Consider the following 13,193-nt stretch of genomic DNA (forward strand, 5'->3'; position numbering starts at 1 on the left):
TGACTAAAAGAAGTCGTGCTGCTGTTGTGTCCTTTGGCAAGACTGTTGCTTGTAAGTTATGAAACAATAGAAACACATTATCATTACTGTTTATCTCTGTTTGGTGGTAATAATCAGTGTTGGGAAGGTGACTTTTAAAATGTAATCCCCTACAGATTACAGATTACATACCCCAAAATGTAGTTTGTAACAGAATCCATTAAATTACTTAAAGTGAGTAATGTAATCTGAATACTTTGGATTACTTGATATGTCATGTTTTTTTTTAAACTGCATGAATGTAACAACCACATCCTGAAAATTCATGTTTGTTCTCTTCAAATTGTCTGTTGAACCGAAGTCTCCATGAACAGATTTTTGTTTTACTGTAGAGAAGCAAAGACAAGGAAATCTTAACATAAGATAAATCTGCTTAAAGAAAATAAGAAGTCCAGTCTTTACTTAACTGTATTACAAATATTATCGATAGAGAAATGATTTTTATATGAGATCACTGCTGCTTTAAAGTATGTCCACCTACTGTTAGTGTCATATTTTATTTAGACCTGGTTTTATTCCTGGTTTTAGTCCTGGTTTAGTACTAATTTAGACCTGGTTTAGTCCTGATTTAGTCCTGGTTTTAGTCCTGGTTTAGTCCTAATTTAGACCTGGTTTAGTCCTGATTTAGTCCTGGTTTAGTCCTGGTTTAGTCCTAATTTAGACCTGGTTTAGTCCTGATTTAGTCCTGGTTTAGACCTGGTTTAGTCCTTGTTTTGTCCTAATTTAGACCTGGTTTTATTCCTGGTTTTAGTCCTGGTTTAGACCTGGTTTAGTCCTAGTTTAGTCCTAATTTAGACCTGGTTTAGTCCTGATTAGTCCTGGTTCTAGTCCTGGTTTAGTCCTAATTTAGACCTGGTTTAGTCCTGTTTAGTTTAGTCCTGGTTTAGTCCTAATTTAGATTTAGTCCTGATTTAGTCCTGGTTTAGACCTGGTTTAGTCCTTGTTTTGTCCTAATTTAGACCTGGTTTAGTCCTGGTTTAGTCCTGGTTTAGTCCTAATTTAGACCTGGTTTAGTCCTGGTTTAGACCTGGTTTAGACCTGGTTTAGTCCTGGTTTAGCCCAAAATGTGAAAACAGGAAATCCCGCCATGTAATCCATTTATTTCAACAAAGTAACTGTAATCCAATTCCCACTCACTGAAACAGTAACTGTAACTGAATACAGTTACTCATCATTTGTACTCTGATTACGTAACTCCGGTACATGTAATCTGTTACTCCCCAACACTATTTGTGTGACCCTGTGTCGTCTGTGTCATGTATGTGATGGCGCCCCCTGGTGGACACTCACTCGTCGTCTCCTCCGCACAGGTTGAGCAGAGTTCTCTTGTAATCTCCAGAAGTGTCGTCCTACAAACATAAAACAGATGATTTCAGGCTACACAAGCTTCACTAAATGTATTTTTCCGAATCCGTGTATCATTCGTTTATTCGTTTTTCAATATAAAACCAAAAATAAGAAAATGAAAAAACAACAGTTTTCTTCATTATTTGTCTCCAAAACCAAAATGAAAAAATGGATGATGATTCGTTTTTTCAGTTTTCAATTTTGTGTTTAAATGAAAAATGGAAAAAACAGATAACGGCCGTTTCTCATTTACGTGACTTCCAGTGACTGCGATGCCGGATTTTTGCGCCGCATACGGACTGAACCAGGACTGATCCAGGTCCAGGACAGAGTAGACCAGAGAGTGGGAAGAGGACCAGACCAGGACCAGAGTGAACTCCGAGCTTTGACTCTGAGCCTCCGTGGGCTCTGAGCCTCCAGTCTGGTCCGGTCTTGTCCCGGCCTGGTCTCTGTCTCAGTCCCGGTCTCAGTCCCAGTCTGGTCCTGGTCTGGTCCCGGTTTCAATCTCGGTCTGGTCTCCTGTCTCAGTCCCGGTCTGGTCCCGGTCGGTCTGTCATCTCGGTCTGGTCCCGTCTCAGTCCCGGTCTGGTCCTGGTCTGGTCCCGGTTTCAATCTCGGTCTGGTCCCGGTCTCAGTCCCGGTCTGGTCCTGGTCTGGTCCCGGTTTCATCTCGTCTGGTCCGGTCTCATCTGGTCCTGGTCTGGTCCCGGTTTCAATCTGTCTGGTCCGGTCTCAGTCCCGGTCTGGTCCTGGTCTGGTCGGTTTCAATCTCGGTCTGGTCCGGTCTCAGTCTGGTCCGGTCCCGGTCTGGTCTCGGTCTGGTCGGTCCGGTTTCAATCTCGGTCTGGTCCCGGTCTCAGTCCCGGTCTGGTCCTGGTCTGGTCTCGGTCTCAATCTCGGTCTGGTCCCGGTCTCAGTCCTGGTCTGGTTCTGGTCTGGTCCCGGACCTGGATCAGTCCTGGCACAGTCACAGAAGTCACGTAAACGGGAAACGGCCGTTATCTGTTTTTTCCATTTTTCATTTAAACAAAAAATCGAAAACTGAAAAAACAAATCATTATCTGTTTTTTCATTTTGGTTTTGGAGACAAATAATGAAGAAAACTGTTGTTTTTTCGTTTTCTTATTTTTGGTTTTATTTTGAAAAACAAATGAACGAACGATACATGGATTTTTCCACTTACTGAACTTTAGGTCACCACAAAAAGATTATAAACCTATGGGTGATGTCATACACCTGTAGTCCACTTTATTTTTTGGCCATTTTTTTTACTTACAAACTTCTACAACTCTTTAAAGACGCAAACTAACTTGTTTATTTATTACAGCTCATGATTTTTTAATAATTCTGTAGATTTAAAATGAGTTCTGTGGTGCTTTTATTGTGTCAGTGTCACAAATTAGGTTAAATATTCTCATTTATCGTCTATATTTACTAAAACTTGTTGTGGTGACGGGTCTAGTTTGGACTTTTGTGAATTCTGACCTTGATCATGTTGTAGAGCGACTTCTCGTATTGGAGACGGAAACACTCCCTGATGTCCAACATGTCCAACTCGGAGCGACAGATCATGATCCGGATCAGAGTGTTGTCCGCAGTGCCCAGACCCTGAACACACAAACAGGATTTATGTACATTTGTTTACTGTATATCCACTCATATAAACAGATAGTATTTATGTACATGTGTGTTTCACTCATACAAATTAAAGGTTGTATAGAGGATTTTCCAAGGAACGAGAAATCCAGCGACTGTTTGTCCTTTTTCAAATGTTGCGCATGCGTGAAACCACCTCCCCTCCCCTACAGCTCCTACGTAGAAACACCTCCTCCCTCCTCCTCCTTACGCCAGAAACAGGTTTGTTTACAGCCGCTGCACATGACTTGTAAACAACTAACTACAGTGTTGGTTAGACAAGATGGAGAAGTGAGGAGCGGGGAGAAGAGCGGAACAGGCAGCGGGGACAGGAGCAGGAAAGGGGTGCAGAGAAGGTTGCGCGGAGATTCAGTGCGAATGAACTAGCTACAACACGCAGCAGCAAGCGGACTCTTTCTTTGCCTTGAAAATTACGTTTTCAGACATAGGATATCGCTTTCGTGTCCTGAAAAACGTTTGTCTAACTCTTGGAAATAAAGTACTGTTTTCATAATAAGCAGAAGTTTCCTGTCCAGGAGTAATTTGTGGACCAGTGCGTCAGTCTTTAGACCCTGCGTCTGCTTCAGTCGCACCATCGCTGGAATGAATCTTCAGTCAGATCCACCTATCCACTTTGTTGTTGTGTCCTTGGGCAAGATTTAGATTTAGATTTATTTACACATATTTGACCAACTTACCACTGCTTTAGAGATTCCAAAGAAAAAAAGAAAAGTAAGTAGCACAAACATAAAGAATACTACGATCTCTTTTGATTTACCTTCATGGATTTGTAAAGACGTTTGGCGAAGAACATGGGCACAGACCGGATACACTGCACTGTAATAAAACAACAACAGCAAAACAGGTTAAACACACAAAAACCTTACATTTTTTTGTAAAAATTTTGGAGTTCAGTTCTTACCGACGGCCAACATGAGGCGTTCAAAGTCCCCGGACAGTTCACTCTTGATGCTGTCCTCTATGCTGGTCTCGTAGGCTTTTTCATACTCGTCAAAAACTACAAAAAAAAATAGGAAATAGGAAATAGAATCAGCTCACGTTTTAATTTTCAAAGGTTTCAGTGTCGGGGCAGTTTGAGGAGCGGAAGAGCCAAAAGTGTCCCTCGTCTGTGTCCTGTCCAGCCTCCAGGGGGCGCCAGGAAAAGCCTCACCCTCACTCCGCTCTGATGTTTCGGCTTTTCGTCCCTCAGAGTGTTTCCTCTAGAAGGTCTTCTGCCACAAATGGTGTAAAAAGCCTGTAGCATCTTAAAGGGACAGTCCGGAATTTTGGACAAAGGACCTCATTTCCTAGTGAGCCGGGAATTCTCGTCAGTTTCCTTATGTCGAGAAGAACGTTTGCGTTGTTACGGCTCGCGACCCGGCTCTGCCTCGGCCGTACCATATCGCTTTTGTTTCTGGTTCTGATATTGTCATATTTTAGTTTTGGGATTCGGACATCGTAATCGTGTGGTTGTTGGATGTTCTAACAGCGGAAAACGGCTCGAGAAATTTGTTTGCGAACTCCATAAATGCAAAACGGAATCAGATGTGTGTGACTCAAACCTCCGTTCAAACTGTTTCTCTTCCCAACGGAATTGAAAAATAGTGAAAGGTGAAGGCGATGGGCGGGATTGATCCACAGGAAGAACGAAAAAGGAAACATTTGGTCTGACTAAGAAATCATCCTGAGTTTGTAGCGAACATTTTCTACGTGGAGCTCCAACAAAGCGAAATCCCGTTTGTTAAGTGAGAGGAGCAGAAGACAAACAGACTGAGCTGCACTTTCTTGTTCTTGTGGTTTTACAGCAACATCACGTCTTGGTCTCTTTGCAGTGGAAGGTGTTTCTTGGTGAACAGTTGGTGCCTTTCGCTTTGGCGTTGACTTTTTAAATTCATAACCGAGGTTGAGCGAGGGATCGGGATTTTGCTTTGTCAGTGCTCCACATAGAAAATGTTCGCTGCAAACTCAGGATGATTTCTTAGGCAGACAAATGTTTCCTTTTTGGTTCTTCCTGTGGATCAATCCTGCCCATCGCCTTCACCTTTCACTATTTTTCAATTTCGCTGGGAAGAGAAACAGTTTGAACAGAGGTTTGCATCACACACATCTGATTCTCTTTTGCATTTATGGAGTTGGCAAACCAATTTCTCGAGCCGTTTTCTACGGAAGCCGAGAGGGGTCACAACAAACGCAAACGCCGCAACAAATACAAATGCGACAACACAACAAAAAGCCACAACACACAAAAAAGCCACAACGGAAATGACCGCGGGACTCAATTTTAATACAAACACCGCAATAAATACAAACGCCACAACACAAACACAAATGTCACAAGACATCAAAAAACCACAACGGAAGTGACCGCGGGACTCTATTTTCTGACGGACCGATCAAGCGGCAAGTGAAGAAGAAGAACTACAACGTGAAAAGTAAAGGAACGGAGAAGTTGGAAACGTAAGTAAAAGTAATTTATTGTTTTATCATTATTCTTTTCATGTTGTAGTTCTTCTTCTTCACTTGCCGCTTGATCGGTCCGTCAGAAAATAGAATCCCGCGGTCACTTCCGTTGTGGTTTTTTGATGTGTTGCGGCTTTTTAATGTGTTGCGGATTTTGCGTTTGTGTTGTGGCGTTTGTAATTGTTGCGGCGTTTGCATTAAAATTGAGTCTCGCGGTCATTTCCGTTGTGGCTTTTTTTGGTTTGTTGTGGCTTTTTGTCGTGTTGTCGCACTTGTATTTGTTGCTGCATTTGCGTTTGTTGTGACCCCTCTCGGCTTCCGTAGTTTTCCGCCGTTAGGATCCAACAACCACACAATTATCGATGTCCGAATCCCAAAACTAAAATATGACAGAACCAGAAACAAAAGTGATATGGTTCAAAAGACTTGAAAAGATCGACTTTGACAATAGACGCATCCCACTGGGAAAACAAACATGGAGGTTTGATGATCAATTTTTCAGAAAATCCTTCCCAGTATGCATCGCGCGATGACCAGAAGTCCGAAATTCTTGATGCGTGTATTAGTATTCGTAGTACTTCATACCTTTGCGCAGGTGAGGAATACTGCGGTTTCCCAGGATCATGATGAACTTGGCCTCGTCTGTGCCCCACTGCTCCTCTCCTGCAGCGTACAGGTCCTACGCCAAAAAACACAAAAACTGTCAAAACATGTCACGATAAAAACTAAATCCTCCAATACGTGAAAGCTGGAGCAGTATTTTATTTTGGGCTTGAATATTTATCGTGTGTGGGGTGATTTTTGTTTTAAAGGTTGTATAGAGGATTTTCCAAGGAACGAGAAATCCAGCGACTGTTTGTCCTTTTTCAAATGTTGCGCATGTGTGAAACCACCCCCCTCCCCCACAGCTCCTACGTAGAAACACCTCCTCCCGCCTCCTCCTTACGCCAGAAACAGGTTTGTTTACAGCCGGTGCTGCACATGACTTGTAAACAACTAACTACAGTGTTGGTTAGGACAAGACGGAGAAGTGAGGAGCGGGGGGAAGAGCGGAGCAGGGAGAGAGGAGAGGAGAGAGGGGAGCGGAGATTCCGTGCCCGGAGAAGTGAGGAGCAGGGGGAAGAGCGGATCGGGCAGCGGGGAGAGGAGCAGGAAAGGGGTGCAGAGAAGGTGCGCGGAGATTCAGTGCGAATGAACTAGTTACAACACGCAGCAGCAAGTGGACTCTTTCTTTGCCTTGAAAATGACGTTTTCAGACACAGGATATCACATTCGTGTCCTGAAAAACGTTTGTCTAGCTCTTGGAAATAAAGTACGTTTTCATAATAAGCAGAAGTTTCCTGTCCAGGAGTAATTTGTGGACCAGTGCGTCAGTCTTTAGACCCTTCGTCTGCTTCAGTCGCGCCATCGCTGGAATGAATCTCCAAGAATCACCTTAGTTTGGCTTCGTTGCTTTTCCCCTTGTCTTCTTCTTTCAGCGACCTCAAAAACGGACTTTCTTTTGCGGCGAACTGCTCCTGGATTCTTGTCGCCATTGCAACAAACTTTGTGCGAACTGCGAGGAAGATATAGGTCAAAAAAAGCCGCTAAGAACTGTTGCGTTGGTGGAGTAAACAGCGTCTGTGCGTCTTGCGTCTGTGGACTGCGTGACAGTCGTACGTAAACCACGTACCGGCGGCGCGCAGGCAAGTCAGTTACACTAGAAACGTAGGGAGTTTGATTGACAGCCTGTCAGCTCACAGATAACGAGGCAGTGTCGTTATCTATTGGCAAATGTTTAGCCCCACCACGTCCAGAGTTGATGAATTTTTATTCTCTTTTTTTTGGTCATCATAATTACAAGGCGACTGCATCTCTATAATCTATCATTGACAATTTGAAACAAAAAAAATCCTCCATACAACCTTTAATATGATCAGATTTGAGCTGTTTAATAACTAAGAATTTCTATGTGTAATTTGGTTTCATCTGTTTTTATTCGTTGCAGTTTGGGTTTTTTCATGATCCTGTCGATTTAAAATGTTTTACTGGGATTTATTTTTTTTTATTATTGTGATTGTGTCTGTCTGTTTTTCTGTTTCGTAATCCGAGGGAAGAGTGAAAGTGAGAGTCTCTGTGCCGAGGCTCAAATCATGTGGACAGAAAATGTGCTCACGTCCGGAATGTTCCATCAATAGACTCCTTCAGACCGGGTCACACAGAGGTCACAGTCCTGGTTTAGTCCTGATTTAGTCCTGCTTTAGTCCTGGTTTAGTCTTGTTTTAATCCTGCTTTAGTCCTGGTTTAGTCCTGCATTAGTCCTGCTTTAGTCCTGGTTTAGTCTTGTTTTAATCCTGCTTTAGTCCTGGTTTAATTCTGGTTTAGTCCTGGTTTAGTTCAGGTTTAGTCCTGGTTTAGTCCTGCATTAGTCCTGTTTTAGTCCTGGTTTAGTTTAGATTTAGGTTTGGTTTAGTTTTGCTTTAGTTCTAGTTTAGTCCTACTTTCATTCGGGTTTAGTTCTGCTTTAGTCCTGGTTTAATTCTGGTTTAGTCCTGGTCTAGTCCTGGTTTAATCCTGGTTTAGTTCTAGTTTTGTCCTGGTTTAGTTCAGGTTTAGTCCTTGTTTAATTCTGGTTTAGTTCTGGTTTAGTCCTGGTTTAGTTCAGGTTTAGTCCTGGTTTAGTCCTGCATTAGTCCTGTTTTAGTCCTGGTTTAGTCCTGGTTTAATCCTGGTTTAATCCTGGTTTAGTTCAGGTTTAGTCCTGGTTTAGTTTTGCTTTAGTCCTTGTTTAGTCCTGGTTTAGTTTAGATTTAGGTTTGGTTTAGTTTTGCTTTAGTTCTAGTTTAGTCCTAGTTTCATTCGGGTTTAGTTCTGCTTTAGTCCTGGTTTAATTCTGGTCTAGTCCTGGTTTCGTCCTGGTTTAATCCTGGTTTAGTTCTAGTTTAATTCTGGTTTAGTCCTGGTTTAGTTCTAGTTTAATTCTGGTTTAGTTCTGGTTTAGTCCTGGTTTAGTCCTTGTTTAATTCTGGTTTAGTTCTGGTTTAGTCCTGGTTTAGTTCTAGTTTAGTTCTAGTTTTAATTCTGGTTTAGTTCTGGTTTAGTCCTGGTTTAGTCCTTGTTTTAATTCTGGTTTAGTTCTGGTTTAGTCCTGGTTTAGTCCTTGTTTAATTCTGGTTTAGTTCTGGTTTAGTCCTGGTTTAGTTCTAGTTTAGTTCTAGTTTAATTCTGGTTTAGTTCTGGTTTAGTCCTGGTTTAGTCCTTGTTTAATTCTGGTTTAGTTCTGGTTTAGTTCTGGTTTAATTCTGGTTTAGTTCTGGTTTAGTTCTGGTTTAGTCCTGGTTTAGTCCTTGTTTAATTCTGGTTTAGTTCTGGTTTAGTCCTGGTTTAGTTCTAGTTTAGTTCTAGTTTAATTCTGGTTTAGTTCTGGTTTAGTCCTGGTTTAGTCCTTGTTTAATTCTGGTTTAGTTCTGGTTTAGTTCTGGTTTAGTCCTTGTTTAATTCTGGTTTAGTTCTGGTTTAGTCTGGTTTAGTTCTAGTTTAGTTCTAGTTTAATTCTGGTTTAGTTCTGGTTTAGTCCTGGTTTAGTCCTTGTTTAATTCTGGTTTAGTTCTGGTTTAGTCCTGGTTTAGTCCTTGTTTAATTCTGGTTTAGTTCTGGTTTAGTTTTCCTGGTTTAGTCCTGTTTAATTCTGGTTTAGTTCTGGTTTAATTCTGGTTTAATCCTTGTTTAATTCTGGTTTAGTTCTGGTTTAGTCCTGGTTTAGTTCTAGTTTAGTTCTAGTTTAATTCTGGTTTAGTTCTGGTTTAGTCCTGGTTTAGTCCTTGTTTAATTCTGGTTTAGTTCTGGTTTAGTCCTGGTTTAGTCCTTGTTTAATTCTGGTTTAGTTCTGGTTTAGTTCTAGTTTAATTCTGGTTTAGTTCTGGTTTAGTCCTGGTTTAGTCCTTGTTTAATTCTGGTTTAGTTCTGGTTTAGTCCTGGTTTAGTTCTAGTTTAATTCTGGTTTAGTTCTGGTTTAGTCCTGGTTTAGTCCTTGTTTAATTCTGATTTAGTTCTGGTTTAGTTCTGGTTTAGTCCTGGTTTAGTTCTAGTTTAATTCTGGTTTAGTTCTGGTTTAGTCCTGGTTTAGTCCTTCTCAGTGACAGGAAATAACTAATACCAAAAATAAATTTTCTGAACTCTGTATTTGGTCCAGTTCCTTTTTCATTTGGCGGAATTAAGAATAAAGTTCATGTTCTAAAATACATCGTGACATTTGACGGTTTCGACTGCAGAAACTGGGTGAGAAAAAAACAAAAAAACAAAAACGCAGCTACCAACAAAGTTTGACACCAGAGAGCGACCGATATTTGGCCTTTTTAGAGAATCAGAGATCGGCCTTAAATCCCGATAACCGAAAATTTACGATAACTGCGAAAAACAACCACACAGCTCTGTTAAAGGTTTGTGGAGTTTCTAGTGAATTTAAATGACATATATCGGCAAAATATCGACAGAACTTATCGGTCATCGGCTGCCCTAGATTCTAAGTAACCAGTATCGGTATCGGTCATGTGAAAAAACCCGATATCGGTCTCACCTGAACATCTTCTGCAACTAAATCCTCTTCCACCGCCCCAGACTCATCCCTGGTCCCCTGAAGAGACAAAAGTACATGTTACTACTACTACTACTACTACTGCTGCTGCTACTACTACTACTACTACTACTACTGCTACTACTGCTGCTACTACTACTACTACTACTGCTGCTACTACTACATGCAAACTACTACTACTATGAAACTATGAAAACAAAACTACGACGGCTACGACTAGATCAACAAATACTCAACTACTATTACTACTACTAGAACTATGACTCCGAAACTACTACTACTACTAGAACTTTGATTGCTAAAATACTACAATAACTATTACTACTACAAAACTACTTCTAAAAATTACTTCTACTTTTATAACTACTACAACTACAACTTTGCTTTTCATTGACTACAAAACTACTTCTTACACCAAATTACTACTACTACTACTACTTCTACTACTACTACTACTACTATACTACTACTACTACTACTACTACTACTACTACTACTACTACTTCTACTACAAGTAAACTACTACTACCTACTACTAGAACTATAAATACAAACCTACAAACCTACGACTGAAGTACTAGTACTTCAACTGCTAAAATACTACTACTACAAAACCTCGTATTACTACTAATTTTATAACTACTACAACTACAACTTTGCTTTTCATTGACTACAAAACTACTTCTTGCACCAAACTACTACTACTGCTGCTGCTGCTGCTGCTGCTGCTACTATTGCTACTACTACTGCTAATACTACTACTACTACAACTACTAGTACTACAATTACTACTAAAACTATAAATACAAATCTATAACTGCTACAACTAGAACTATGACTCCTAAACTACAACTGCTAGAACTTTGACTGCTCAAATACTACTACTACTACTACTAGTAGTACTACTAGAACTACTACAACTACTACTACAACTACTACTGCTACTGCTACTACTACAACTACTACAACAACTACTACTACTACTACTACTAAAGTACTAAACTACTACTACTACTGACCTGGAGCAGAACAACCAGCATCTTCTTAAAATGTCCTGAAGTGTCGGCGATGATGTCCTCCTCCATCTCTCGACCGTACGCTGAAACACATACAAAAGTTAAAGCTGCATTGTGTAACTTTTCGTCCTGACTGGTTTAGTCCTGGTTTAGTCCTACTTTAGTCCTGGTTTAGACCTGGTTTAGTCCTGGTTTAGTCCTGCTTTAGTCCTGGTTTAGTCCTGGTTCAGTCCTGGTTTAGTCCTGGTTTAGTCCTGGTTTCGTCCTGGTTCAGTCCTAGTTTAGTCCTAGTTTAGTCCTGGTTTAGTCCTGGTTTAGTCCTGGTTTAGACCTGGTTTAGTCCTGGTTTAGTCCTGGTTCAGTTTAGTCCTGGTTTAGTCCTGGTTTAGTCCTGGTTTAGTCCTGGTTCAGTCCTGGTTCAGTCCTGGTTCAGTCCTGGTTTAGTCCTGGTTTAGTCCTGGTTTAGTCCTGGTTCAGTCCTGGTTTAGTCCTGGTTCAGTCCTGGTTCAGTCCTGGTTCAGTCCTGGTTTAGTCCTGGTTTAGTCCTGGTTCAGACCTGGTTTAGACCTGGTTTAGACCTGGTTTAGACCTGGTTCAGTCCTGGTTTCAGTCCTGGTTTAGTCCTGGTTTAGTCCTGGTTTAGACCTGGTTTAGTCCTGGTTTAGTCCTGGTTTAGTCCTGGTTCAGTCCTGGTTTAGTCCTGGTTTAGTCCTGGTTCAGTCCTGGTTTTAGTCCTGGTTTAGTCCTGGTTTAGACCTGGTTTAGACCTGGTTTCCTGGTTTAGTCCTGGTTTAGTCCTGGTTTAGTCCTGGTTTAGACCTGGTTTAGTCCTGGTTTAGTCCTGGTTTAGTCCTGGTTCAGTCCTGGTTTAGTCCTGGTTCAGTCCTGGTTCAGTCCTGGTTCAGTCCTGGTTTAGACCTGGTTTAGTCCTGGTTTAGTCCTGGTTTAGTCTCTCACCGTCTCTGTAGGCCTCCACCATGTCATGAACCTGCTGATTATTTCTCGACGCCAGAATTTCGATTAAACATTTCTCGTCTGTTCCTGCTCCCTACAAACACAAGCAACAACAACACACGAAATCATCTCTGTTTCAACTAAAGCTGCACCGTGTAACTTTTCTGGTGGAGGGTTCTTATATTTATTTCATTACTTGTGTTTTTATTGCTCAAAAGTATCTTAAAAAAAACACACACACACATTCTTGGCTTGAGTGAGTTTGCCTCTCCACAGATCTGACCGGTGCATTCGCCTGGAGACACCGCTTGCTTTCTCCAGGGAGATTAATGCCGTACTGTGGAACATTTCAAGCAGTATCCAAGGAAACGAGCAGCGTGCGAACCCTCCACTAGAAATGTTATGCAGTCTGACTTTAAAGTAAATGAGTTATTGAGTGTGTTTACATGCACATCAGTTTCCCGGTTATTATCCATATCCCGGTTCTGTCAGTATTCGTGTTACTGCGTTTACATGAGCACTGAGAAACCGGGACACTCATATTCGCGTGTACATGATCAAATGGAGTATCCCGGTTTCTTGACATAATCTTACAAATGCGCAGGCGCAAAAATTAACTTTAATCGATTTCATAAACCAGGAAAAATACAAACCGTGAGCTTCCTTTAGCATAAGAAGCTAAGGAGCTACGAGATCTCCCACAATCCACTGTGCAGATTCTTCATTAAAATCTTCTGCATAAATAAACTCAACTTTACAACATATAAACCATAAACACTATAGATCCACATCAGCCCGTTTGATCAGATAATTCAGCTCTGATCACATTTGTTTACGTTTTACAGAAACAAAACTTAAGACCGTTTGGCTAATTAGCATAAACTGTTAGCGGCGATAAAAACAACTCGCTCCTTGTGCCGCTGATGTGATCAGTTTCTTTTGGACTAAATGACACGACTCTGTGGATTATGTGTGTTATTTCTGTGACAGAAGAGGCGCTGATGATGGTGAGTGTGTTCTGTGTGTGTATGTGTGTGTGTGTTGTACAGGAGATAGTTCATGTTTTAGCTTTTCAGCGTCACACGAGTGCAGGTTCGTACGTGTGCAGGTTTAGCGCAGCTCTTTATTTTACAGTCATTTCACTCGTTTGGTCACTTTATTTATGTTGG

At 41.3% G+C, this 13,193-nt stretch overlaps 1 protein-coding gene across 1 annotated transcript in view; it reads right to left on the bottom strand.

Moving 5' to 3' along the window:
* anxa6 (annexin A6) overlaps positions 1 to 13,193 on the bottom strand; it is a 61,042-nt gene that overhangs the window by 28,123 nt on the left and 19,726 nt on the right. Inside the window, 8 exon segments of the mRNA XM_055160072.1 lie at positions 1,330 to 1,388; positions 2,872 to 2,994; positions 3,800 to 3,858; positions 3,944 to 4,039; positions 6,067 to 6,160; positions 10,037 to 10,093; positions 11,074 to 11,153; positions 12,028 to 12,118. Coding sequence (XP_055016047.1) covers positions 1,330 to 1,388; positions 2,872 to 2,994; positions 3,800 to 3,858; positions 3,944 to 4,039; positions 6,067 to 6,160; positions 10,037 to 10,093; positions 11,074 to 11,153; positions 12,028 to 12,118 — 659 coding nt within the window.

Source organism: Boleophthalmus pectinirostris, unplaced genomic scaffold (assembly GCF_026225935.1).
Source record: "Boleophthalmus pectinirostris isolate CB_2022bp ecotype Guang Dong unplaced genomic scaffold, ASM2622593v1 HiC_scaffold_3, whole genome shotgun sequence".
Classification (NCBI taxonomy): domain Eukaryota; kingdom Metazoa; phylum Chordata; class Actinopteri; order Gobiiformes; family Gobiidae; genus Boleophthalmus; species Boleophthalmus pectinirostris.